The 27813-nt window shown below is 38.5% G+C and overlaps 1 protein-coding gene across 5 annotated transcripts in view; it reads right to left on the reverse strand.

The window, feature by feature from the left end:
- GPBP1 (GC-rich promoter binding protein 1) overlaps positions 1–27813 on the reverse strand; it is a 33387-nt gene that overhangs the window by 3621 nt on the left and 1953 nt on the right. Inside the window, exons 3-11 of one of the 5 annotated variants that reach the window (XM_040579920.1) lie at positions 24574–24576; positions 14323–14442; positions 10800–10923; positions 10084–10307; positions 9361–9427; positions 6783–6967; positions 5852–5992; positions 5195–5359; positions 834–1018 (exon numbers count right to left, since the gene is read on the reverse strand). In XM_040579920.1, coding sequence (XP_040435854.1) covers positions 834–1018; positions 5195–5359; positions 5852–5992; positions 6783–6967; positions 9361–9427; positions 10084–10307; positions 10800–10923; positions 14323–14385 — 1154 coding nt within the window. In that variant the 5' untranslated portion in view covers positions 14386–14442; positions 24574–24576. Of the gene's footprint in view, positions 1–833; positions 1019–5194; positions 5360–5851; positions 5993–6782; positions 6968–8156; positions 8201–8277; positions 8311–9360; positions 9428–10083; positions 10308–10799; positions 10924–14322; positions 14443–21908; positions 23175–24573; positions 24577–27813 lie in introns of those variants that run through there. The other 4 variants (XM_040579922.1, XM_040579919.1, XM_040579924.1 and 1 more) reach the window with 4 other exon arrangements.

Below are 27813 nucleotides of genomic sequence, written 5' to 3' on the forward strand. Positions count from 1 at the left end.
CTAGTGGCCAAAGAAAGATTGGTTGTTTCCATAGCCAACGGTGGAAAACAAGGAACAGAGCAGGGAGCATTTCGCTTTTCATGTCCTCTTACCCCTCATGAGTATGAAAGGTTCATCTGCAGGTACTACAAAAGGGAAAGATCTCTAGTCCAATGTATACATATAATCTATCACTAAAAAAGAAAAAACTCTGTCTATCACTGCAAATCTGTAGTTGCCAGAAAAAGTAAGAATCTGACAGGGTTCAGGACAAGCTCATCTCCAGACTGAGCTGTAATTTCCCAGCAGAAGTATCCTCATCTCAACCAGCTGGCTACTGCAGTTACTCCTACGAGATACCAGAATTGTTTCAATCCTTTTTTGAAGTTACCTTCTCCCTTCCAAGTGCACTCTCTTGTGATATCACTGACAGTGTCAACTAGTCAGCTACAGAAATAATTACTTTAACAATGAGGAAAAACCCACAGAAGTTTTACATAAGATGCAGCATTTAAACTATTATTAATACAAATAGCAATTACATGCACTGCTCCTCCTAGGCATGCAGACCAAAACCAGAGGGATGAAGTCACTATGTAGTCTGCTTTGCTTCTTTGTAAGAAACTACATTACATTTTTGATAAAGCAAGCTTAAGTCAGCTTAAGCTAAATTCTACAAATTTAGTAGAAACAAAGTATATTCCATATTAAATAAGTACATAACTAAAAGTTAAATTGACAGTAGTCATTAAACGTTTTATGTGTTCTCAGTTTTCAGATTCTGGCTTCTGAACTAGTAAGAAATGATGACATGCTCACTTATGAGGGAACATTATATAATATAAAGTACGTACCTATGCTCTGCCTCAAGTGAGCTTGAAAGAACATCTGCCTGAGGGAAAGCTGAAGATTGAATGATCTGTTGAGATGTAATTGAAGCATTGCCATTCTCCTGCAGAATTTCACTTCCAAAGTTTTGGTTTATATCTCTCTCATGATGAGGACTGTTGCTGTTACACGAGTTAAAGGACTCATCATCCTGTTAAAAACAGTTACATATTACAAAGTTTAAAAATAATTTTCATTCACAAGTAAATGTTTGCAAGTGCTGCAATTCAGTGTTTAATAGAAATTAAGCTTAAGTGGAAACACTCTACACCATCTTGGGGGTAATTCTATTCATACTTCTAGAGTCCGCAATACCTGGATACTACAGAAATCTTAACTTACGCCACCAATCAAGTAATGCAGAAACTCACTCCCAAGACCTGCCTCAAACATTTTTCACAAAGTTTCAAACACATCTTAAAATTCAAACTTATTTAAGCTGCCTTTCATACAAACAGAAATAACAGGTTATCTGTCGAACTTAACAAACAATGTTCCTAATTAAATAGAGCCATGTGTGTCAGAAGCAGCTAGATAGCCTAAGAGTTCTCAATTTAATTTAGTGTAAGGGACAGGTCACAGCCACCATATCTCAATCAGAAAATTTATCTGCCACAGGTTCAGAAAGAGTCAATATTGCTTGTTCAATTCAAACAGCTTCCCCTACACATACGCGCTCACAACAGCTTCTCAGGCTGTTGTAAACAGCAACTATAACTTACTAGCCATCAAATAAGAACTATGAAGAAAGTTTATTTAGAAAGCAGACTGTTCAGGTTCACTCAAAATACTAAAAGCTCTTTAATCCTACAAAGCAGAGGTGGGTTTTTTTATTCTACTTATGCAGCAACCTGTAATTTTTATTTAGTAATTTAGCCAAATAGCCTCAGAAGTCTTACTAACTGTAAATACAAAGAAGAAATTACAATCATCATCTAGTTAACACCCTTTTGACAACAAAATCCCTGAACTGGACATATAAGAGCATTATTCATAGCAGGAGGCAATCATTCTATCAGCCAGTTCTGTACTTCTAAGAAACCATTCTTCAGAGTCCAGGATCAAGACCATCACCATCATTTCCCTCCTTTTTTTTTTTTTAATTTTTAAAATTTCTGTCTGCTTCCAGAGATTTTAGAATGCTCAGTTAAGTGTTTCTTAAGAACAAGTATCCCAGTAAACACACATTCAGCTGTTAAAATCATACACCTGAAGAACGCATCTCAGATTATCAAACAAAATTCATTAAAATATTAAACAATTTTAATAAATACAGAGCAAAATGGCTTTCTCCAAGCATGATTCAGCTGCTGATTATGATTTGCCTTGTTATTTCAGACAAGAAATCTGTGACTGCAGGCCTTAACATTCCATCAACAGGATCATGTTATAGAAGACTGATATGTAGTTATCTCCTCATCCGCTCAGTTGCACACCACATCCTCTACTGACGATCATTAAAATGAAATGTTGGAAGCAGGACAACTATTAGTTACGTGATTTGTTTAACATCTTTTCACACCTGTTAGTGAAATAGCAGCGGCAGGGAAAAGGAAGCATGCACTTGCCAACAACTACTGCAGGCTACATGTTACATACTCCTGCCCAAGGACAGTAAAACTTCCACTACTAAAAGCCGTTTTTCTTTTTCAATACACTTCCTTCTGAAACTCAGCTATGTACAATGAGACAACCAAACGCATTTGACATATATATAATGAAGACGATATTAACTCCAGACAATTTCAGGTACAGAAATTCCCACCAAGTTCATACGCTATTTCAGAATTCTGAAGCAAGACAGTGTTTTCCACTATCTTTTTTAATCTTAAAACAGTATCTTTGTGTATTTGTTATACATACATGAACGTTACCCCCAACACCCATCTCAGGGTGCTAAGCCACAGAATACCCAACGGAAAGATTTCACCTTTCTTAACTCACACATGCAGTGAGGTTGTATAGTCCCATTACAGCAAATTTTGTTTTGCCTGAAATAGGAACAGAGTCAGAACACTCAGTATTACATTTACGAGCAATGCACACTGGCACTGTTTCTTTTTTCATGTCTCTGAATAAATCTTTCTCAAAACCACTCATTTATCTGGCTGATTTGTAACTTATGACATTGTTTTGTTAGAACACTTCAAACCACTTGTTTACAGCAAACAGGCTTGTAATCATCTCATCCTGAATAATACAATACTTACCTTCACTTGGACTATCCACGATAACTATGCTTATGGCTTGTTGGTGGCTGGTAGCACTTAAGACAAATATTCTCTGGTGCCAGCCAAGCACTGCATAAATTGATCCAGACTGAAACCCGACATGTATTATGTATAGGCAGTACAGGCTTCCAAGTTCTCAGGAAGAAAAAACGAGTTCTCTATATATGCACAGATTTAACTATTGCTCCTATTAACCAAGAATAGAGAAATGTTTGCTGTCTAAACACTCTAAGTAGAAAGGACATGGTTTCATTGTTTTGTAGGATAATGAATAGCCAAGGTAAGAAACACTGCCCTCCACAAGTCTATGGGGCCAGGTGGGATCCACACAATGGTACTGAAGGAGCTGGCAGAAGTGCTCCCTGAGCAACTTCCCATCATTTATCAACAGTCCTGGCTAACCAGGGAGGTCCCAGTGGACTGGAGGTCAGCCAGTGTGACACCCACCTACAAGAAGGGCAGGAAGGAGGATCTGGGGAACTACAGGCCTGTCAGCCTGACCTCGGTGCTGGGGAAGGTCATGGAGCAGATCATCCTGAGTGCCATCACGTGGCATGTGTGGGACAGCCACGGGATCAGGCCCAGCCAGCATGGGTTTGTGAAAGGCAGGTCCTGCTGGACCAACCTGATCTCCTTCTTTAACAAGGTGACCCCCCTAGGGGATGAGGGAAAGGCTGTGGATGTTGTCTGCCTGGACCTTAGTAAAGCCTTTGACACTGTTTCTCACAGCATTTTCCTGGAGAAACTGTTTGCTCGTGGCTTGGATGGGCTGTACGCTTTGCTGGGTAACAAACTGGTTGGAAGACCAAGCTCAAAGATTTGTGGTGAACTGAATTAAATCCAGTTGGCTGCCAGTCACAAGCAGTGTTCCCCAGGGCCAGTTCTGTTCGATATCTTCATCAGTGATCTGGATGGGGGGACTGACTGCACCTTCAGTAAGTTTGCAGCTGACACCATGTTGGGGGAACAGTGTTGATCCACTGGGGGGATCTGGATGGGCTGGATTGATGGGCCATGGACAACCGTATGAGGTTCAACAAGGCTCAGTGCTGGGTCCTGCGCCTGGGTCACAACAACCGCACACAATACTACAGGCTTGGGGCAAAGCGTCTGGAAAGCTGCTCAACAGAAGAAGAGCTGGGGGTGCCGGTCGACAGCTGGCTGAATCTCAGCCAGCAGTGTGCTCAGGTGGCCAAGAAGGACAACAGCATCCTGGTTTGTATCAGAAATAAGTGTGGCCAGCAGGGCTGGGGAAGTGATTATCCCCCTGTACTGGGCAGTGGTGGGGCTGCACCTCAAATGCTGTGTTCAGTTTTGGGCTCCTCACTCAAGAAAGACATTGAGGTGCTGAGTGCATCCAAAGAAAGGCAACAAAGCTGGTGAAAGAGTCTAGAGAAGAAGTCTTAAGAGGAGTGGCCAAGGGAACTGGAGTTGCTTGGCCTGGAAAGAAGGAAGCTGAGGGAGAGATCTTACCACTCTCTACAACTACCTGAAAGGAGGTTATAGCAAGGCGGGTGTTGGTCTCTTCTCCCAATTAACAAGCAATAGAACAAGAGGGAATGGCCTCCACTTGCACCAGGGGAGGTTTAGATTGGGGTTTAGGAAAAAATTCTTCACCAAAAGGGCTGTCAAGCACTGGAAGAGGCTGCCCCAGGGAAGCAGCTGAGTCACCATCCCTGGAGGTATTTAAAAGACTTGTAGATGTGGCACTTGGGGACATGGGGTGGACTTGGCAGTGTTAGGCTTACAGTTGGATTTGATGATCTTAAAGGTCTTTTCCAGCCTAAGCAATTCTACAATTCTATGATTAGGTTAGTGTACTAAGCTTAATTTACTCTTTTTGTTGTTGCTAAAGTGCACCTGAGTTATTAACATGTATGAACAGATAACTGCAGAGAGAAAATAAACTATTAAGAAGCACTAGAGGAAGAGTAGTACTTGGAACAACTTTCTAAAATTCATCAAAATGTAACTCCTTTCCTTCATTTAGAGATCCAACACCATGACTTAACAGCTGTTAAGAGAAAAATAAAGTAGTTTTTAGTCCATCTGAAAACTACTACTGCTGGATCTACAATGGGTATGAACAAAACTACCTTCTCTTGCCCAGCATGACTCCCATCTTCATGTTTCTCTTCCACTCTATCTTGTTTCAATGCTTTCAAAAATTCACTCTTCTTATCGACCCGCATTCTTGTCAATTTTGTTAAACGAGGCTGACCAACTTTGTCAACAGGGGATGAAGAATTTGACCGATTACACTAATGTAAGGAGTCAGAAAGAGAAAGAATATTAGAAGTTTCATCCAATGTTTTCTGAATGAATAAAGACAAAAAGACTCCCTGGCACCTGTAGTTTAAGAAACCTGTAGTTTCACATACATCCACAGTTAAAAACAGAGGTAAGATACTTGTATTTCAACATATGTAGTTCTCACGTGTAAACCCAGAGATGCAGGTTTATGGAGCACTGCTAATGAACAATGGACCTTCTTAAGTGTATTATACAATTAGCACTTTTGAAGTTTAAACCTACCAGGTTATACTTCCTAATGCACCATTTTTACTTCAAATCAAACCTACAAAGCAAATTGTGCAGTACTTAAAGGCCAGCGACGGGCCTTCCACACTTCCCACACCTTAACTTCAAAAAAACCCTTATGTAATACAATTCTGCATAACACTTACTGATTCCCTTATCTAACCAAATTAAACGTTTTATAGATTTGACAAAAACTGCAGGCACTGCTTTACCTCTTTCACTGAATTTTGTGATACAGTAAATGCCTTGGCAATTGATTTGAAAGGACTGAAACTGCCAACACCAGATGCAGACTCATGAGGAAATGGATTCCCAAGTTTATTTTCTTTTGCTTGGCTTTTCCACTGTGTAGGCTAAACAAAAATTTAAACACAAATTTAAGAGTCAATAACTACAATAGGATTATTTTTAGGAATCTTCAGAAAAATGATTAAGCAAAAGCAGATCTTAACTATAACCATAATTTAGTACAAACACCTGCTTTCTTGTGTAAAAGAGACTGTTTATGAGCAAATCATCCGCTCACAAATACTGCTTACACTTTTTATATAAAGACTAAAATTGCAAAACAATTCAGATCCTCATATTTGAGGTATGAAGAATCAAAATAGAAGTCTTCAACAGCTGAAAGTATTGTTTTTCATTTAGAATGTTAGAGGGGTAAGAATTACTCCAACGTGCTCTTGAGAACACAGAAAAATTCCTGAAACAAGTATCAAGAGAAGGAAAGCTGCATTTTGCAAGGGACCAGAATGACACTAATAGGTTGAAACTCAATCTATTGACAATTGTGATAAATTCTGAAGGTATTTTTATGCTGACTGTATCTCTCCACTACGTATTTTTCTGTTAAAATTATATAGACAAAAGGCACTGCCATTGCATAAGTTAAAAACATCCTTTTCATTCTCGTTTGTACAGATCTTGCCCTTCTCAAAAAAGGTAAATGAGAAACAGAGAGTGTAGTTTAAAAAGAAAACTGAGGTAAATGGCTTCCATTCACCTTTGGGGTGTGCTGCACTTAGCAAGAGCTGAAAGCATAATACTCTAGGAACAGTACTCTTGGGGTGAAATAAACACATTCAGAATTACAGCAAGACTTTTTTCAGCATGTTGTTCATGCCACCGGTATCCAAGACTCACCTTTGCAGGTGGAGTGACAGGTTTAGGGACTAATCCTTTATAAATACTTGTGCCAGTTCCATCCCTTACTGACTGTGAATGAAGACTTCCTACTACTGGGAATCCAGATATCTGCAGTTCTTTTGTATTGCCCTTTTTAATGACCAGCATTCTCGGAGATCTAGACTTAGGATTCAAAGGGTACTCTGGAAAAAAAAAGAAGTGTGTGTGCATATATATATATATATATTTATTTATATGTGTGTGTATGCATGCATGCGTCTACAATCTTAACTTTCTCGTTCATAAGGTACTGGATAGCTAAATGGTTCAGAGCAAACAGGCATAAATCAGCAACTTAGTCCAGCATTAATTCCACAAATGTTCACTGTACAAACCTGGATAAACACAGGTTCTGTTCCATTTTCTACAACAACCATTTGTAAAATATTTCACTTGTCAATGCAGGATTTTTACTTCCTGGAAAGTAAAGATTTTCTTTCAAGAAGCCACCTACAGAGTTGTTGTTTGCAAATCTAAAATCCAAATATTGTTAGCTGCTGATAGTTACATAATCTTCAAAAGAGATTATGCTTTTCATATTTCCCTTTAAGGTTACTAAAATAATTTATTATATATTTATTAACAGCTCAGTTTAGAGCCAAATGCTCCACACTGAGGCTTTACAAACATGAGACAACAGATGTGCACCACTCTAGACCACAGCAATGACCAGTTTATCTCCATGCCTCAGATGGGCATAACAGAACAACTGAAGCTTACAACATGCCCATGTTGAAGAGGGCACTAATTAAGGGACATATAATCAGCTGTCCTACTGAGTCACTGACATTTAACATTTTAAAGAACACCTATTAAAAAGTTCTAAAATTTTCAAAAAGTAAAACAAATACTTTCATTATTTTTTTGTACACACATTTCAATGTTGCATTAGCAGCCTTTTCCCAGATTATCTCCTCTCCCTCCAAGTAATTCTACTTCACAGGCAGTCACTATAGCCTACGTTTAAAAAAAACCTGTCTTAAAAGCATAAGTGACTTAAGCTTTGTTTAGCAGGTAAATGTTACAAAACTGTTGTGATAACTGCATATTTAACTCTCATTACACTTTATGAAAAGACTTTTCATAGTATTAACATGCTCCCATCATATATACACAAGGTAAAATGGAATCTAACAGAAGCACACATTTTTAACAGGCATTAGAAGGGGATGGTAGCATTCCTCCTGTCCTGAATATTGTTTCCTTTAAAAGGGAATAATAATTGCCTTAATTTCAGTTTTTCAATTACAAAATGAGGTTTCCAGAAGCAGAGCTGTAATAAAGTAAGATACCAAGCTGTAAACTGTAACAAGTCATTGCACTGTAACTTACAGGTTGGATTAGATGACCTTTAAAAGTCCCTTCCAAGCCATTCTATGATTTTAGGTAACTAACAGAACTGTTTCTTCCTTTGCTTGTGAAGAGTGATATCCAAAAAGCTTGGAAAGCTTACCCTCCTTCAGATCAAACTGAGCCACACCACGCAGCTGGCCACAGCCAGAGTGCTGCAAAAAAACACTCAAATTGCTATGTAATTTTTCCCAACTTGGTTAGGATAGAAATCAGTTATTGTTCTATTAAAAGATAACTATTTCCTGACTTTCACATGAAAGCTGCTAAACACACAAAACCAGAAAGCAGTCCAACTGTTTATGTTCTGGCAAAAGTTCTTAGCAATTAGATATTTATATGGATAGGTTAACTGACATATAGAGCTAAGAGCACAAAACACACTGGGGAAGTATGAGAAAAACAATCAGCAAGTTACCATTTTAAATCTCAGTATTAGCACCAGTTTAAGTAGTAGCTTTTAAGTTTAAAGTTATTTCTTGATAGAGAGAAAGGTTCTTATTTTGAGTAAGTTTCTTATTTAAAACCTCTGCAGTCTAAAGCTGCCACTTTCTTCAGGGTAACCAACTGACTACATAAAGCCCACAGAATGATAAAGTGGTAGCCAAACTTAATCAAGCAGAGATGAGAAAACAATCCCAAACTACAGTTCAGCTCAAGGCCTACTCTCAGGATCGGATTTGTTACAAGTAATTTGTAAACACAGCCAACAGCTTAAGACACTTCCTTTCAGGAAGGGACCTTACATCTCTGCAAGCTAACCTGCTCTTCCCAGCCCTCCTAGGTTTCTTTCCAAACTCTTCCAACAGCTCTAATCAGTCAGAAGCATTTTCTAATGAAGTCATCAGCTAGCAATCACATCACTAGTTTAGGTTACTCACCTTCATTGCATCTGAAGATAAATTCTCAGTGACTTTATAAAGGGGATGTATACTTGTTCTGGAAAAGAATCCTAGTTGTGGCTGCATCTACCGACCAACAGAATGATACTCAAATAGAAGTGTTACCCCTCTAACAGAAAAGATATTTCTATTGTAGTAATACTGAAGTTTCCTCAATTTCAATCTATGCCTTTATAATTTAAATCTATACCTTTCTCATTCTAAAAAAAATAATCTGTATTTCAAATAAACCAGATCCAGATCTCTGCTATACTTTTACATTTAAAAACATCAAAAATACTCACCCCACACACCTGCAGCTAAAGATTTATTCTGGTTTGGTTCCCTCTCATATTCAGGGTTCAAAGATGGCTGAAAGAAAGTTTTATAGTTTTTTTTTTAAAAGTCTTGAATTCTGGGACCAATGAAATAAAGAATCACAATAATATTGGCAGTATGACCTCTGCTGTCAAAGATTTTTAAATGGAGACAGACTGGACACTTCCCCCTGTAACTCAAATAGGTCAATGCTCACTTGTTTTTTTTCTCCAACAAAACACATCAGGTATCAATCAATCCCATTACACAAACTGTCCAGAGAAAACAAAGAACACTGATGTATGGTTCTTCGAAGAGGAAGCTCACCCTTCCTCGTACATCCTACAATTCTAGGTTGAAGCATGGGATCTCAAATGGGTCACTAATGGAAAGATCACTTTGACAGTACTTCAGATTTCCAGTAAGGTAACTGTAGAATTTACTACATACACATACCCCAGTAAGCTGGAACCAGGCTGTAGTTATACTTAAACACTTAAGTGACAATAATAAATATGTAATGATAAAAACCGGATATAAAAGGAGAAACAATTAGTGGACAAATGACTAACACCCTCTCATCTATGGGAAGGGTGATTGCTTATATGATAATCCGCAACAGCTGAAATCTCATGAAGTAGCTTGTAATGGACAAAATGGCACTTGCAGAAACAATGAAACCTTGTTTATTATAATTACAATGAACTTACAAAATCCTCAGCCTCAAATTGTTTGGGTACTACTTTGTCTTCCTTTTTCCCAGTTTCAGTATCAGGTACATTGTCTTCATGCCATCCTTGGCCTTTTCCACAGTGGAAAGTCCTGGTACGAGCACGGGAACCTCCACCATGGTGTCCTCCACGATGGTTTGTATTTTCTGAACCATTTCTGCCTTGTACACGCCAACCATTCCTCTCTCTTCTCCCAAAATGCCCTTAGATTTTTAAATTTTAAAGAAATGTAACAACAAACAATTTTAAAATAATATTCTACTTTTGCAAAATTGTTAGAGAAGTTAAGCCAGGAGCTCTATACTCTGGCATGTGATAGAATAGTAAATTAAGTTTTCATTCACTTAAGCAGCAGGGAAGAATCTTACAAAACAATGCGAGAGCAAGAGAACAGTAGTCCAACATGAGGACAAGTCAATCTCCTATTCTGTCTGCTCATGTAGATGTTGGGTGCTAGAATATTCACTCAACACTCTTATTCTTCTTAAAAGAAAGTAAGACATCAGGAACCACACTACTTTAACCAACTTTGTACTCACACCCTGTCCCATATCTGTCTTTCCACCACCTCTATTTTACTACAGAATAAGAATGTAGCATAGGAGTTACCACCTTCAGACTTTTTTTCCTAGATCAAGTGCTACAAAGTAATGATGTGAACTTATTCTAAATGTTCCATGAAAGCTAAATTTTACCTCCATTAGACCGTCCAATGTTAGGATCAAACCCATCTGAAGAGTTGCGTCTTCTGCAATTTGCTTCATAACGATTCTCTGTCCATGAAAAATTTTCATAATGTTTCTCAAGGTTCAGTGATGACTGTAAAGGAGCACAAGTGGTAGACCTGAGATATCTGATTAATTACAGAACTGAATTATCAGAACTGTAACATGCATATTATTCATGGTATATACAATCCATTTTTAATAAGACTTGGAATGACAAATGCAGCAGTCCTCAACTATGCGTATGTTCAGAGCTATGTCACCATCTCCCATGCTAGCAAAGTGGAAGCTGTACCTGCTGCTCCGGGACACGGAAACAGGGCTGAGGACCATGTTTGTTACACAAGGTAAAAAGCCCAAGTGTCTATATTTTGTTTTGGCAGCTGAACAGAGCACAGGTGACCTGTGTTGCAGCAGAGGAAAAATAAAAAAGGTCAGAAAGGACAGGAGATCAGTCTGGAAGGCAGAAAAGAAGCCCGGGATCTTAATTTGTGTGGTCAGAAACTACACATGCACATTCCACATCAAGCAAGAAGTCACTTCCAGAGGCAGCTGTACCCAAAAAAGGCCCAATGTATTAGTCTTGTCATAACCTAATAAGGCAAATGCAACTAGTTATGAAATACAAATAAAGCCTAGAGTAAAAAGTGTATATACTCAAATATACTTCAAATTACCAGCTTATAAATAGGCACTGTAGAAATTTTAAAGAAATAAATATATCAGTAGAAAGTACTTTATAAACTAAAAACTTATACTTAGAATAGCACTCAAATCAAAATACATGCTGACTAAAACTCATAATTAAACCAAAAAGGATCACGTCTTACAGTAGCTGTCTTCCCTATCATCTGTACCTGGCTCTACTATTTTAACACTATAACATTTCTTTTGCTGTTACCTCTTAAAAATTCAAAAATAAATTCTTTCTGCAAAAGCAGGGCTTAGCCTTACTGTTGTTCACACCACACATGTCCCAGTGAGTGACAGCAGAAGGCTGTGTCACCCAGCACCTCCCTGCCACACAACCACCCTTTGATGCAAACAAAGCCCCCTTCCCTCCCAGCACACTTACTGTGCACATATATGTCCACTGTACTGCACATGTACAAGAGATCCAACATGTCCCGGGGTCAAAAGAGCTACAAATGCGTAAGTGCACAGCAGTGTGGAAATGTACTGTATCAGCAAACCGAGCTTAATAATTCTAGGGAGTATCAACTTTACTGCTCCCAAGTATCAGCTTTGCTGCCTGAAGCTCACTCCTCTCCAGACTGACTAACATTCAGGAAAAGAAGTACATCAGTAATGTTGTATGTCTGAAAATGGAAGCCCCAAGTTTACTTCAACAGTTATTAGTCATCAACATCTAATCAAGCTGTATTAAAGTACTTCACTGATTAGAGTAGAAAAAAAAAAATCATAGTCAGGTTTAACTACTTTGGAAAACATGTTGAAGAAAACTATTTCCTTCTTCTCACCTCCCCTACCCCAGTAAGAGAAAAATCACAAACAAAAAACCATTATACCCAGGTTCTATTGACAATGCCCCAGCAGAGCTCAAGGCCCTGTTCAAAATAAACTGCTCAAAAATCAAACTCAAGTAAGCAACAGATATGTTTAAAATACAAAGCATGTATTTCCAAACTGTACAGATGTTAAAGGAAAAATTCACACAGACGTGGGGTACCACTAGGCTTGCTTTAATCACAACTCACAGTTGGGCCACCACCTCTGTAAGTGGCAGAGAACAAAGGGATCAGCACAGCTTATATACACTTATCAAATGTCAGAAGTTTTTAGAAGTTTCATTCAGTTTTGTCAGTTCTGCGAATCCATCACCTGACTCTGTCCCAGTGGATTCATCTATTTGGTTCCAGTCTCTGCCTCAGTTCCAAGCTCCTCTCAGATCATGATCTTCTTTCTGCTGCTTTAACTTACACAATCCTTCAAGTGCGCTTAATCTTCGAACAAGAATTCCTAGTCACATATACTGATTTTTTCTAGAAACACCTGCATTTGAGAGCACCCGTGTATACAATTGATCATCTATTGTTTCTCTGTTCTCCTACTAATTAACTTGACTGAGTTTTAAACCAGCCTTGGATTAGGGCTATACAAGGGACAAGGCCTGGTTCCGCCATTTAGCGGCTTCAGCACTTTAAATCACTTAATTCAAAATACATTTTCTTTAACAACAGAAGTCAAATGAAAAAGGACTGCCCTCTCAATTTAAGACCTGGGAAGTTAGTTACTTCCTTGACAAACTCTGAGAGAGAGAGAAAAAATAGAAAACCACAAGAAACTATCAAAAGATCTATGTAGCTCAAAAATTAAATACTGAGATTCGTTATGTTAAGTAAAAAAATAAATCCTTATAAACACATTCTGAATAAACTGCCACAAATTTCAGAAAGCTCCACATCTGTTGATCATGGATGATATTTTAGAAGACAGTTTCATGTGTTCGTTTAGATGTAACAACCTTCTCCTTCTAATACTGCCTTTGGAGTTTAACTTCTATTTTTGTATGAACTTTGAAGAATAATCTTATTTTCACCGAGTATAACTGACAGCATTTTATATATTGTGCTTCAGTTGTACACAACACCATGAACCTGAAGTCTCTAGACTGTCCAAAGATCATGCAGTTTGCATTTTCCCCATGTGTTGGAGGTATCAATCAAGTCTCTTGTGGCAGAGATGACAGTAAACTTTGTAATCAACACAAAATCTATTGGTGATTTCTGGAAGCTGAGAAGTTATCTGACTAGATTCAGCCAGCTAAAAGAGAAAGCAAGCAACACAGATTTTTGACACATAAAACTTACTGCCTAACATGAAGCAAATCTAAGAATGCAAAAAGTGAGTTTACCAGTCTGTCTGCAATCTCCCTGTACACATTTTACAGCAATCCTTTCTGAAAAGTTTTGCCCATACTCCAAGATGGCTTCAGTATTCACACCTTCCCATTTCAGTCTGCCCAACTGCAATACAGCACTGACATAGTAGTTCCAAACCTGTACAAAACTGACTGAGCAATGGATACCCAGCTATTTAGGTGGACTTTGCTATTTAGGTGACAGGGAGATGACATAAAAGCTTATACTTAAGAGGAAATGATCAGCAATAGGTGAGATGGATTTCAGTCAAACTGTAATCTGTATCAACCACATTAAGAAAATTCAATCACAATCCCAGCTTCCTTAATTCATTTTATACTCATAATGAAGGCAAACTTAATCCAGCCACAGCTCTGATAATATGGCCAGACACATGCTTCTTTTCCATGAACTCAGCTGCTCAAGGAAAAAGCTCCACTGGAGGTATGAGCTTAACAACCACAGTACAACTACTTAAATCACCACAACAAGACTTGCAGGACATCATCTGTTATCACCCTATTCATGAAGATATTTGCATTCTTACTATGAGAGCATGACATTTAGACTTCTCTAATAGTGAGAGCGCCTGTTGAAAACAAAGAACACACCTTTGTTGATGATGGTGGAGTAGGAAAATTAAGCCAGGCTGGAGCAAAGTCATGCTGCGCCATTTAGGTCCAGTCTCTCCGAATCAATGAAACAAGGCTTCAGCACCTCATGGCCAGTGCCTGTAATTGGAAAAACAAGAAAAAGGTACTTCTCAGATACTTATATTTCAAGAGGCCTACACTCATGGTGTTTTGATCATTATTTCCCTTCCGGTTTCTGGTATTATTTTCTCACGCAGATTTGGTTTAGAATACAATTGTCCACACCTCATTTACAGCATCACATTTGTGATTTTATTAGCGAAATGTCACACTACACAATACCTGCAGTACGTTTGAGAAGACACAACTGTAACATTGCTTCCTTTATTTCCTCTTACAAATGGGGTGAAGCATGTGCAAGGTCTGATCCAGAAAGCTGTAGCAAAATTTGCTTGTTGAAATACTTTCTAGTACTATATAGAATGGATTTCAGGGGCTATTTCATTAGCTTCCTAGAAGCAGCCTTTTTTATTATTTTAATTAATCCCTAAAACTTAAGTCTCAGAGGCCATATTAAGGTTCCCTATGAAAAAAAACCTAGATGCTCAGGGCCACCACAAATTCCATGTTGTCTCCAGACTTAATGGAAACAGAGCCTACATGTCCAGAAACAGTGTCAAAATCCAGTAACATTCTCTCATTTGAAAATGGGCAAAAGAAAGTAATGGCTTAAGAATAAAACCCAAGAATACTTTTTCCTACCCCACGCTCTCCCCACAGGTAGAAAAATATCTCTCAATGAGCAACAGAATGCAAGATAATGTGAACTGTATTACCTGAAGCTAAACTATAGCACAGAAAGGAAAGAAATGGATGAAACAGTGCCTGAATTATATGGGTGTCTGAATCATGCTCTGCAGCTAGACACTGTAACATTGTCAATGATTCACAAATATTTTAAGTATTATGTGCACACTATTAGAAATTCAGCTAGTGAAAACATAATAAACACCCACACGCATTTCATAGGGAAACCCAAATAAACACGTATTCCACACCGCTGCACAATGGAGTGCAGATCTCTTAGGCAATGAGCATAGAATTAGTTCACTTTAAGGCTGCTGTAACATGAATATTATCATGAGCTGTGGAATCTGAACCTGGTAACTGACAATTACTGTTGTATTCTGGCCTGAACCTGGCAATTGCAGAATTCCAGGGACAGACAAGAATGTTCCAGCATCTAAAAGGAAGTCTTAATGGATCTGTAAGCATTAAAATGCCCTTAGTTAAGCTGCTGGTTCTCTTTTATGCTGCAAGCTCATACTTCGGTTTTTAGGTACCTCTGATACCAGAGATAAAACTGTAAGGTAAGATGCACAAAATCTACTATCATTAAATAGAGTCAAGTTTTTAAAGCTTTGTCTCACCCAAATAACTTGTATAAATTACTCTGTTGAAGCTATCCAAAACTCTTTTCTAAATTAACCTATAAAAAATTTCCAAAGAAATTTTCTAAATAATCCAATTATGTCAAACTAGTAAAACACAAATGAAGGAAATTCTAGGGTCACAGAACCATCACATAAATGGCTTCCCCTTCTACCAGGAACCAGGTTAGCTTTACTGCTTAATCATGTTCAGCAATGATAGAGAAACAGAAGACAGATGAACCAATACAAGAGATGTTAAATTAAGAAACAGCAGACTAAATGTTAAGCAAAGTGCAGCAAGAAAAAAAACTTTTCTCCTTCCTTCAGATACAATTCTCATTTCCAAGCAGGAGAATCAAGACAGGTATCAATACTGGAAGATCAGCACAACAGCAACAACAAAATCTTCAGACCAAGGCACTTACAGTCTGGAAAACAAAGGGAGAGGTTTACAGCTAGTAAGAACGTAACAAAGGACCCAAGAAGTATTACCAAGTTACTGGTGAATCAGCTATTAGGTACAGGACAACAAAGGCATTGACAATGTGATGTTTTAAAAAATTCTTACTGTTTTTAGAAAACTAGTCAGGCTTCCTAACACTACTCTTTAACCAACTGCCATGAAAGAGCTTATTCTTAACTAACATCCTACCTTCTACTTTTTGCACATAAATCAACGGCTTAAGCAAGATTTGGTGATCAAGTATCCAAGCACTGGAAATGCGTTTTTTACAGAGCTTTGTCCACAACTTGCTGATAATGGGTGTGTATTTCTTCCAGCAAAACTTATTCTAGAACCATATAAAAGTCTTCCTCATCTTCTCAATTCCTCAACTAAAAGCTCTAGAAAGGCTTTTTGCTCTGTCAGATGAGGCATTCCCTTTCCTACAAAGCGGTACAGTGAAGTGACAGAGGCCTGGGCCAAAACTACACAATATTCAGAGCGCAAAGTCAGCAGCGGAATATCTGTAGATTTCAATATGCCCATAAAAGGAAAACCCTTATAGGCCTAATTCTTCCAGCTAGTTTTGATAAAAGAACAACAGTAACAGAGATGCACTATTTGCAGCCAGGATAGAGTAAATTTTTTCTCCCCAGCAGCTGGTACAGCGCTGTGTTCTGGATTTAGTGAGAACAATGTTGATAGCGCACTGATGTTGCAGTGGTTACCCTAACTCAAGGACTTTTCAAATTTCCCATGTACTGCCAGTGCACAGGAAGCTGGGAGGGAGCAGAGCCAGGACAGCTGACCTGAACTGGCCAAAGGGACATTCCATACCACAGAACGTCACGCTCAGTATATGAACAGTGGGGGGGAGCTGGCAGGAGGGGCCGATCGCTGCTTGGGGGGGGCTGGCTGGGCATCGGTCAGTGGGTACCCAGCAATTGTACTGTGCATCACTTGTTTTTCTGGAGTTTTATTCTTCTCTTCTTTGTTACCTCCCTTTTCATTACAATTAGTAGCAGCAGCAGATTTTACTTAAGAACAGTTCAATAACTGAAATAATCTCAACCAATGGGTTTTACCCATTTCCAGTTCTCCTCCCCATCCTACCAGGGGGAGGGGGGTAAGTGAGCACGCAGCTGAATGGTACTTAGCTGCTGGCTGGGGTTAAACCATGACATAAGCCAAAGAGGTAACACTGATCAGCAACCTGATTTAGAAGAATACCTCTGCCTTTCAGAAATACAGTATTTTAATAGAATGAAAGTCAGTTGTATGTGCTTATACAAGCACGCACATGAAACAGCTTTAATTATACTAGGAGACACAAAGAATCCGTTCATCTGTTAGCAAGCCTTCTCTTATGTACGCACCACACAACGGATCAACTGCTGTTCATTAATACCGAGAAAACCGCTGCTGTACTCCCAGAGTTAGTATGGCTACCAGAGGGAAGCTTACTGAGGTAAACACCACAGATCCAAACACTATTCCACCACTTTCAGAAGCTTTCTTCGTAACAAAAGAATAGGCCCAAAACTTATCACTGAATGTTTTAGGTCACCATTTCCCAGCAGCGCAAACTCAAAATGTATCTGCCATTCTTTAACCAGTGCCATAAAAGCTAACTCAGCTCAGGCGGTCTACTACTGAAGCAGAGCTGAACAATTCTAGACAGGTGAGAAAAAGACACTGAAATACTGCTATCCTATACTATTAACAAAAAAATAATTTAAATTTCTTTAATCAGACTGGTCAAAACACTCAGTCTCCTCTCAGCAACTGCCTCTGGTATCTGACTCAAGCATTGTGGGGTGACATCAGAAAAGAAAGTTTTCCATAGCCCATAAATTTAGACAAAATTTATGTATGGTTTGTGGTGTTGAGGACAGTAGAATAATTTAGAGCAAAGAAAAAATGTTGTTATTAAATGTTACTTCTTGTGGGGGATCTGAGAGAAGTCTGTAAAGCATTTTGTTTCAGGTAACACGCAACAATTATTCCAATATTCAATAAGATAAAATTTAATTCTGTAGTTTTGTGAAGTATCGTCTTCAATAATAAGGCAGTGGCTACCAAGGAATAATGAACAGCTCGTACCAAATGATGTACAATGAAGAGATTTGTCATAAATGTAACTCAGTCATCCACTCTGAGCCACGTCAGCAGCTGAAATGCACCAAGTATGCTTAACCACCATCCGAAAAAGTTGGCCAGGGTTTTTTTTATGGTTGACTCAATAAGGTCCTTCTGTGACAGAATTTTTTTCACCAGTTTTAAAGCAGCTGGAAACAGTACTTTTTAAACAAATTTGTATCATCTGAAGAGCATTTTGGAAAACTTAATATATTGCCTCTGGTTTAGAAAAATAAGGAACATGCCGGGAAAAGGGAAGCAGAAAGCCACTCTACGAATCAGGCGTCAAGACTTCTGTGAAAAGGCTAAGGAACAACATCTAGACTCAATTCCCAGAACTCTGCAAAAAACAACAACATAAAAACTGAACTAACACAACTATCATTAGTTTAGCTTGTGCTTACCAAATTAAATTATGAAATTAAATATTAAATAGTACAGTTTTCCCTGCACTACCAAGTTTTTCTTTTTTAAATCACCACAGAAAAAAACCCATGTAAAATCATACTTAGAATAACAACACAAAGTTAAAATTTTACTTGATGCAATAATGAACTACTTCAGTGATCAAAGAGAAGAAAATTCTAATAATACTACTGTGTTTGCTTTGCCTCACAAAATAAGGCCCAAAGATGTATTTAAACATTGGTTATAAACATCTGAAGGAGTAAATTTCACCAAGGAAAGAGATGTCTTAATCCAAAACATCGTAAGAATCACAAGAAGATACCAACCATTGCAGATTCAGGCTAGATACACAGTCCTGAAGACAAGAACAAGATTCCAGAACAACCTTAAGACTTAAAACATTTGAGCCTGCCAATTCCTCTTATGTTTCAAAGTCAGAAACTAGTAATTGTAACTAGAGTTGAATGGAGAATATTTATAAACATTTAAAGCTGAGCAATGCATGTACACAAAGAAACATTGTAACATGAGAATACTGTTTCTCCAGCAAATTTCCCCCTCTCCCCTACTACTTGAAATCAATATAGTATTTAAAAACAAAAGCATGATTTTGATTGTTTTAATTTAAGCATGAAGACCACCACTGCAATCAAAGTATAAATCAATATTTTTTTCCTGCAGTAACACAGATAGAATTAATATGGTACAAAAGCAGAAAATACCCAGTATTCATGAACTTTCAGATTAAATTACATTACAGATTACTGTAGCAAAGTGCTTCTTCAGGTTTCATCTTATGCTACAATTTTCACCTTATCTGCAACTTTGAATACACTATTACTGGGACAAAATATGGAACAGCCAAAATGACTAACATTGAAGTTTTGCTTGCAAAGCTTGTTTGTAAAAACCTCTGTGCTATTGACACATAAAACAGGGGCATAAAATACATAGATCAAGGAGATCTGGTTGAACAAACTACCCAAAATAAGTTTACAGAATACATCTCATGTTTAGCAAACAGTTTCTCACATTTTAATTAAATTTGGGTAATTTCTTGCAGTAAAAATAATTCTAAAAAAAAATACTTTTCCCTTGCCTACGTTCACCAGAAGGGGCAAGGGGGATGATGATGCTTTCTCATTCTTATACCATTTGTCCTAAATTCCTGAACTGGGGATTCCCATCAGCACAAGTACATCAGTTATGGATTTAACCCTCCTTCACTCCTGAATTATTTCACCCAACAGGCCGACTGGAAATACATGGCAGTAGTTCCTAACCACTACTGAAGCATGAGCACATTACAGGCTAAGCATAGTGCAGAACCCTGGCAAGCATCTGTTAGCCCAGCTTATATGTCTGTGTAGCACACTAAAAAAATGGGAATACAGTGTAGTCACATACCAGACTCATTACAGACAAAGTAACTGTAGAGTCACTACAGAATCGGGTGCATTTATCAATTCACTTAGCTGCAGCACTAAACCAGCAAGCAGTTGTGCTGCCAAAAGTTACAGAGCAAAAGGATAAGGCAAGAAGACAGACCTAGACTCTTTCCCCCTCCCCGCATGCCTGGCATCTATAAAATACAGGAAACAGTTAAGACCTGACAAAGCTTTACAGTTTAAAAAAAACCCCCACAAATGTCCAGCTCAAACACTGGGACACTTTAGGATCTAACCTGACCTCCTTCATACACCAGAAATTCATACGCCTCCTACACTGCTCCTGCTAACATAGTGGAACAACAGTAATTTTCTTTACAAATGTCTTCATCCTGGCCTTAAAAATATCAAGAAAACAAAAGCTACTGAGGTCTCAAATAAACTGGTTACACAAAAAAAAATAATTTAATTGATCACTCCTGCTTCCTTACGAAAGTGATCCTTTATCCCAGAATTTCTTCTAGCTTCACTTCCATTCATCAGATCTTTCCAGCATTCAAAACCGCTCCCCCCCCCCCCCCCCCCCCCCCCCCCCCCAATTACTCTATTTACACTAAGTAACTACAGGAATTTCTACTACAACACTAAGAACAGCCATACAGCACCTCTGGAAGCGCATAATGCTCTTCAGGAGTTGGAAAAAGTGACACCCATGAGAATTCATCTCAAGGGAATCTCTGCACTGGCTGCGTAAGTGGATATGAGAGCCTGCAGATAGGGGGCAGAAGAAATGATCTTCTGTGATATCGCAAGGGCAGACAGCAGAGCAAGCAGATGTAATCAAAGCATTCTGAGTTTTAGTTCCATGTTTTGTTCTCTATAAACCAGTCAAATAAGTAAAAAAATGAGCCTGATTATTAAAGTGCAGAATCCCGAAAGGACGATGGCATATAAAGTAATATGCATTTGCACTTAACTGCAGTGATTTTTTGAGACTATTTTCATTATTTGGTTTAAGTAGCTGTAACTAGAGGAAATGCATTTAGTATCACATTTTTATTACACTTAACCATAAACACTATAAACATTTTGCAGCTCGTAAGAATCAAGTGTAAAAACAGGTAACTACCTCCTGTTTTCCCACGTCCACACGAATTTTACATTATAGCAGGAATGCCTCAACAACACAATTCTTCAAGGTATCACAGACAAGGTCATGGAACTTTAAGCATCACCTTGTAACAAAGCATTGCTACTTGGTAACATCCTTCTGAGGGGATACTGGCTGTTTGTCCTCCCACCAAAAGCATTAACGAAGGTGGTCTCCCTCATCATTTCTACCTTCACACAATTTTACATGAGAAAAGTTAGTTTGATGTTCTATTAACTTTAAATCTGGAATGCACTTTCTTAAAAAATAAAATATAACATCCAGAGTGTGTTCTGAAAGACTGAGGACCAATTCGTTCTTCCTTAGAAGACCAAAACCAGCATCAGCCTCTATCCATAGGAAAGATGCTCCAGTCCCTTAAGCATCTTTGCTGAACTCACTCCACTAAGTTCCTATTTTTCTTGCCGCAGGCAGCCTGTAACAGGACACAGAACTCCACATGTGGCCTCACCAGGGCTGAATAGAAAAGAAAGATGAGCTCCCCTCAACCTGCTAGCAACACTCTTCCTGACATAGCTCAGGGAGACGTTGGCCTTATTTGTTATGAGGATGTATTATTGCTGGCTCATAGTTGGCTTGTGGTCCAACAGGACCCCTAGGCCCTTCTCTGCAGAGCTGCTTACCAGCTAGTCAGCCCACAGCACGTACTGGCATACGCAGCTACTCCTCCTCAGAGGCAGGACTTCACACTTTCACGCTGCTGAACTTCATGAGGATCCTCTGTCCAGTTCTCCAGCCTGTCGTGGTACCTCTGAGTTGCAGCACAAACATCTAGTGTATCAGCCACTCCTTCCCCTTTTGTATCATCCACAAACTTGCTGAGGGTGAACTCTGTCCCATTGCCCAGGTGTTTAATGGAGATGTTAAATAGTATGGGCTCCAGTGCTGAACCCTAGTGTACAACAGTAACTGCTTCCTGCAAATGGCCTTTGTGTCACTGATCACAACCCTGATAAGCTGGGCCTGGCTATTCAGCTGATGTTTGATACACCTTATCATTCACTTCACACATTTTGTCAGCTTCTCTACGAGGATATCACGGAAGACAATGTCAAAAGCCTTACTGAAGCCAAGATGAACATCGTCCATGACACACTATTCATCTACCAAGCTAGTCACTTCATTGTAGAGGGCTATTAGCTTGGTTAAGCATGACTTTCCCTTCATAAAGCTATTCTGACTGTTCCCACTCACCTTCCCGTCCTTCATTTACCTGGAAACCATTCCCAGGATGAGTTGCTGTACCATCTTCCCATGGACTGAAGTGAGGCTGAGCAGCCTGTAGTTCCCTGGATCTTCCTTACCCTTCCTGATGATAGCATTGACGCTTGCTCTCTTCTAGTACTCAAGAACCCAATAACTGTAAGATTTCTCAAAGATAATAAGGAACGGCCTTGCAATGACACCAGCTGGCTCCCTCTGCACTCATGGGAGCATCCTGTAAAGCCCCACAGATTTACATTTATCTTACTTAAGTGTTCCCCAGCCTGATCCTTTCTCCACCCACAGTGGAGAAAAAAGGCACAGCAGAATTTTAAGATGACAAGGACATGAGATCAGAGACCGTTCCCCACCCAGTTTTAAGGGCATGTTGTTTAACTTGTCTAACCAGTATTTAGCTGGCAGAGGAAAGAAGTCCCACTGGTACTGAAGAGATGTAACTTCAGGGAGGTCTCAATTGTACAAAACAAAAGTACTTCCCTAGTCCAGAAAGTTGTCTCCAATATTTAAGAACAGGTTTCATTACTGTTAGCAAGATACATTTGGCAACACCATTTGTCTGAACTACCAGAATAAATTAAAACAGCTTTGCTTTTTGATGTCCTAGCATTAAGAAACAGATAAAAATGGTGACATCACTATAAGGAAAAGGCTGGTTAGTATAAAAGTAAAATAGCCAAGCCACCTTCAATCTAAAACTTTAATTTACTAGAAGACTGTATGCTTTTGGCTATCTTATGGATTTAGCATACTAATAAATACACCCAATTTAAATGGAGCTGACCAAAATTATATAGGGGAAAAGAAAAATTTAAAATAATGCTAAAAAACTAAGAAAAAAAAAACCTCGGACAGCTAAACCCATCTCATCAGAAGCTAGAGACAAGGAAAAATAGTTCTGCATTTTCAGCATCTATACTTCTCATGCTCTGTGGGCAATCTGTATTATTTTACAGGAAGCAGTTTCTGTGACAACAGGTATTTCAGAGATCACTAGAAGACAAAATAAAAGGCAATATAAGCTCAAAGAGCTAGAAATACTGGAGGCTTGCGAGTGGAATAGCAAAGTTCTTAACATGGGGCTGGTGGCACGGGGGGAAGGAAGCTTCAAGCCATGAATTTCCGAAGTTAGAAGGGAGGTATGAATTCAAATGCTCCCTGAAGACCAGTTTAGAAATTCAGGCTACTGATTTGCATAGACACACTCATGAACAGAATAAATGTTAAAAGTGCATGGATATACATACATTCACAGTTCTCAGGAACGTCTAAAATTATATGTACGCATATCTAAGTGGCACATACCTATGATCTGTTACCTAATGTCTCACAATTACTACAGAAGTACAGCACACCTTGAACTACATGTGAGAACCTTAACTCCACACCTCAGCTAGAACTGTTTTGACAACCCACCCTCACTTTGTCCATCTAATTTTCAGTATAATATTTATAAACAGGGTGAGAGAACGTTTTAAGTTATCAGAATTAAAATATACACTAGTGTTGTTATCACAGTAGAAAAAATAAAAGACTATGTATTATTCAGTGTCTCAGGTTTGCTGCTGCTTTGCTTCCTTGGTAATGAGCTACAGTCAAGTCTACCAAATCCTTTTTAAGTCAGGAAGATAAACGAAGCATATATATGAATTTCAGAGGGGTCCAATAAGCAAATCTGTATGACTATCACAGAAAAGAGTGACTAACAAGAAGGGAAAGGAGGCACACAATTTTCTAGGAGGGAATTAAAACTGAATGTTGAGTTTCAGAGATATGCCAAATGCCAACTCTACTGCATTTCATGAGGACAAGAAGAAAAAGCTATTTACCAAGGTCAGGGGTTTCACTTCCTGAAGAAGCAGCAGGAGGAGGCAAAGTTCTCCCTAAAACAGAACAACTCTGGAATAACTGAACTACAGAACAAATTGACCCATCCATTTTCCCATCTTGGACCAACCTCAAGTATTTGTTTTGCCTATTTAGCATCAGCCAGACAAAAGCCTACGAAGTTTTCCTTTGAATTAGGAAAAAAACCTATATGCACAGGTTGTAGCCATCAGACTGAACAGTCTCTCTTCTTTGTAAACTGACACAATCACGATTTTTCTCAAACTAAGCAAGCCTTTAAAATAACCCACTCCTTTATAAGTTTTTCCTTCTGTCACAAAACATATTTTCTTTGAAAAAAAAAATAATCTTGTGGTAACAGATTCTTCCCTGCTATGTCTTGACTACAGTAGTGCTAATTTGAAGTTGCTATGTGTAACACTTGATTAAAACTATACATCTGAATTTTCATTCTCCTTTTAAAGACACAGATTTTTAGAGATCTTCCTTGCTCTGTGATTCATTTAGTTTGAACAAAGCAAAATAAGCTAATTTCCAATTTACGTTGCTATCCAAAATGTGCGTATTAATAAAACAAAAATATTCAAACCCTAACACAGGCTTTACAGAGTTGTTGAAAATAGAAGCATTTCTGCTGACCACAAATTGCTGCAAAAGCATGACAACTATTTGAACTAAAGATCATTTATTTCCTTTCTTTCCTCTCCATCTAAATGCACAGCCACAACAACAGAATAAGCTTAAATATCTACAACCTTTTAACACTTTGAAGAGAAGTGTGCATGTTGACCCCCACCCCTGCCACACTTCAATGTAGAAGAAAGACTGTTTATGGACATTTAACTTACAAGTAACAAGGTTAAGTTTCGGTATGGTAGTTCTCTGTAGGTTCTCTAAAATGTATTGTCAAAGACTCACAGCTCCAGCAAAAGGAAAGACAGCTGAAACTTTAAAGGTCTTCTTTGCACTGGTTCAGTAGATTAAACAAGTTCTGAACAATTCAGCTGAAGCCTCCTCTTTCCCAACTGTTCTACTGCAGAGTAAGTCAAGTCTCTGGTTTTAGTCTCCCTGTTCCCACCATCCCATATAGAACTGTTTTGATGAGTATTCTAGCACTGGACAATAAGGAAGAAGAATAGAAAATATCTATAGACTTTTTTAAACTAACCTTCTTGCTTCATCTTTTAAAAAGAAGTATGATAACTAAGGCTCCCTGCAGAACACTTAGGAAGCAGGGAGGTTAGGTCCTCTACCAAATCTGAACACTTCTAAAAGTTTTACAACATACCTAGGTATGAAAAGTGTATGAAGTCGAACTGTAACAGTACATTTTTTAGCTAATTAAAGCCAACACATTCTCTAAAACAGCCATAGCCCTGAAACCTAGCTTTACAGTGACTTAGCAAAAAAACACCAGAAAAAGGAAAACCCGCCTTCATTTCTGCTTAAGGAACCTGAGGCTCACGTGAAGATGAATCAACTGAAGAACACTTCGTTTTGCATAAGGATCTAGAACGTCGGCAAACTTCAGGGACACACTAGTGTTTTAAACATCCCAAACACTGCTCTTTAACAAAGGGTCCCTTTTTTCTATATAGTTATGGTTCACAAGCAACAGGGTTTCCATCACTTCTGTGAATCAAATACTGCCACAACAATCTAAACATCTTTTAGGAAATTATTTAAAAACAGCCAAAGTTAATAAGAGCTTTGAATAACTTAATCATCACTTTTATGAAAATAAGACTTTCCATCTTGCACTGCATCAAAACATAAATGAAAAAAACCACTGCTCTGTAATACAGAGAAACTTCGTATTTGGAGCTAAACTACAACCAGGTTCCTTCTGCTTGAAACCCTACACACTTGCATTACCAATTAGTGGAAAGGTAGACAAACACTAATCACTTGCCCTTTGCAAGGTTCAAAAGTGCAAAAGCTAAAGTGTTAGCGCAATAACATCACCACCCCATTCAGCATACGTTATTTAACAAAATCACCAGGAATTCTGCACTTTGGAATCCTCACAAGGATCTGAAGAAGTAGTTGAAAGAGGTAGCAGATTTGACATATCCTGAGCACATAAAGCAGAAAAACCATTCGTGTTTTTCAGCTGTTTCTCTGTTTACATTACCCAAAATACGAAAGGAAATGGTTGTGGAAGAGTTGATAGCACCACATAGTGCATTATCATCAGTTACTGCATCATACCACTGCTCAAATATACACAATAATAAAAAGCAAAACAAAAAGCATACCAAGTCTGATTCAAGTTCATTTATAATAAAGTCTGCAAATGGTTCTCCTCGCAGGACAGAATTAATTCCTAGTGGTAAAAAATAAAGAAAAACAACTTCCCCAGAAGTTACTGATGAACTATCACTTTCACACTGTTTTAGCCACTCGTTTTAAACAGAAGAATCTCATTAGAACAGAAGAAGAAAAAAAACCATAAAGTACATTGATTTGTGAAGTACCTAACAAAGCTAAACAGCTACACAATTTCCCTGTATCATTTTACAGATGTAATTCCGCTTAAGCTTTGCTGCAAGTTTAAACTCTGCTTACTCTTAAGGGCTTCCATCAACAGTTTTTTCACACAGCAGATCAGCCTACATTATTCATGAGAATTTCTCAAAACAAATGTACCCATTTTAGGATTCTACCAGAATAAACACATCAGTAAAAGAGCCAAGCTGCTGACAGTTATTCCAGTAGAAAAGCTATGCTTACATCCAGGCTTAAAGTGTAAGCTCTTGGGGGCAAGGACCTTATCTTCATAGTTGTCTGCAAACCACTTAACAGACTGTCAGCACTATACAAATGAAAACCTAAAGAAGGAATTAAAGTGGACCAGCATGCTTGGCATTTTCTCCTCCATGGGCCTCACCCAAGCATGGATTTTGCCTAGGTTACAAGGGCACAGCTGTGAAACACACCTAAATGATCCTTGTCAAATACACGTGCACACAAATAAGAAAAACTTCCCAAGAGCAAACCCCACCAGGCAACAGAGAGAGAAGACAGAGTTATTTAATGAAGATAAAAAGCAAACTCTTCAAAGCATCCAAAAGTGAAACAGTCCAGATAAAGATGTAATCCGAAATGCTAAGTGGTGGATACAGTTTCTTGATTTCAGTGAGAGCCTCTTATCATGAGGTCCAAGTATCTCACAGCACTGAAAGTTAATAGCTTGGCAAAAAGTGTCGCATCCTTTTTCTATGAAGTTAAGTAGCAAATACTTGCATTACTATTGTTTATGACCACAAAATAGACAGAAACCAAATGAAATGGCCACTCACACCTGAACTCTTCCCATTTACCAAACGCTTTCAAATGAAACACAGATTAATCCAACAAAAGAAATGAGGAAGATCATTCTTCTCTGTTGGTTTGGTTGCTTCACATGTGGCTCAATTCATTCAATCCCCAAGACACACTGCGACTTGGTGTAGAAGA

This window comes from Falco naumanni, chromosome Z (assembly GCF_017639655.2).
Source record: "Falco naumanni isolate bFalNau1 chromosome Z, bFalNau1.pat, whole genome shotgun sequence".
Taxonomy (NCBI): Eukaryota; Metazoa; Chordata; class Aves; order Falconiformes; family Falconidae; genus Falco; species Falco naumanni.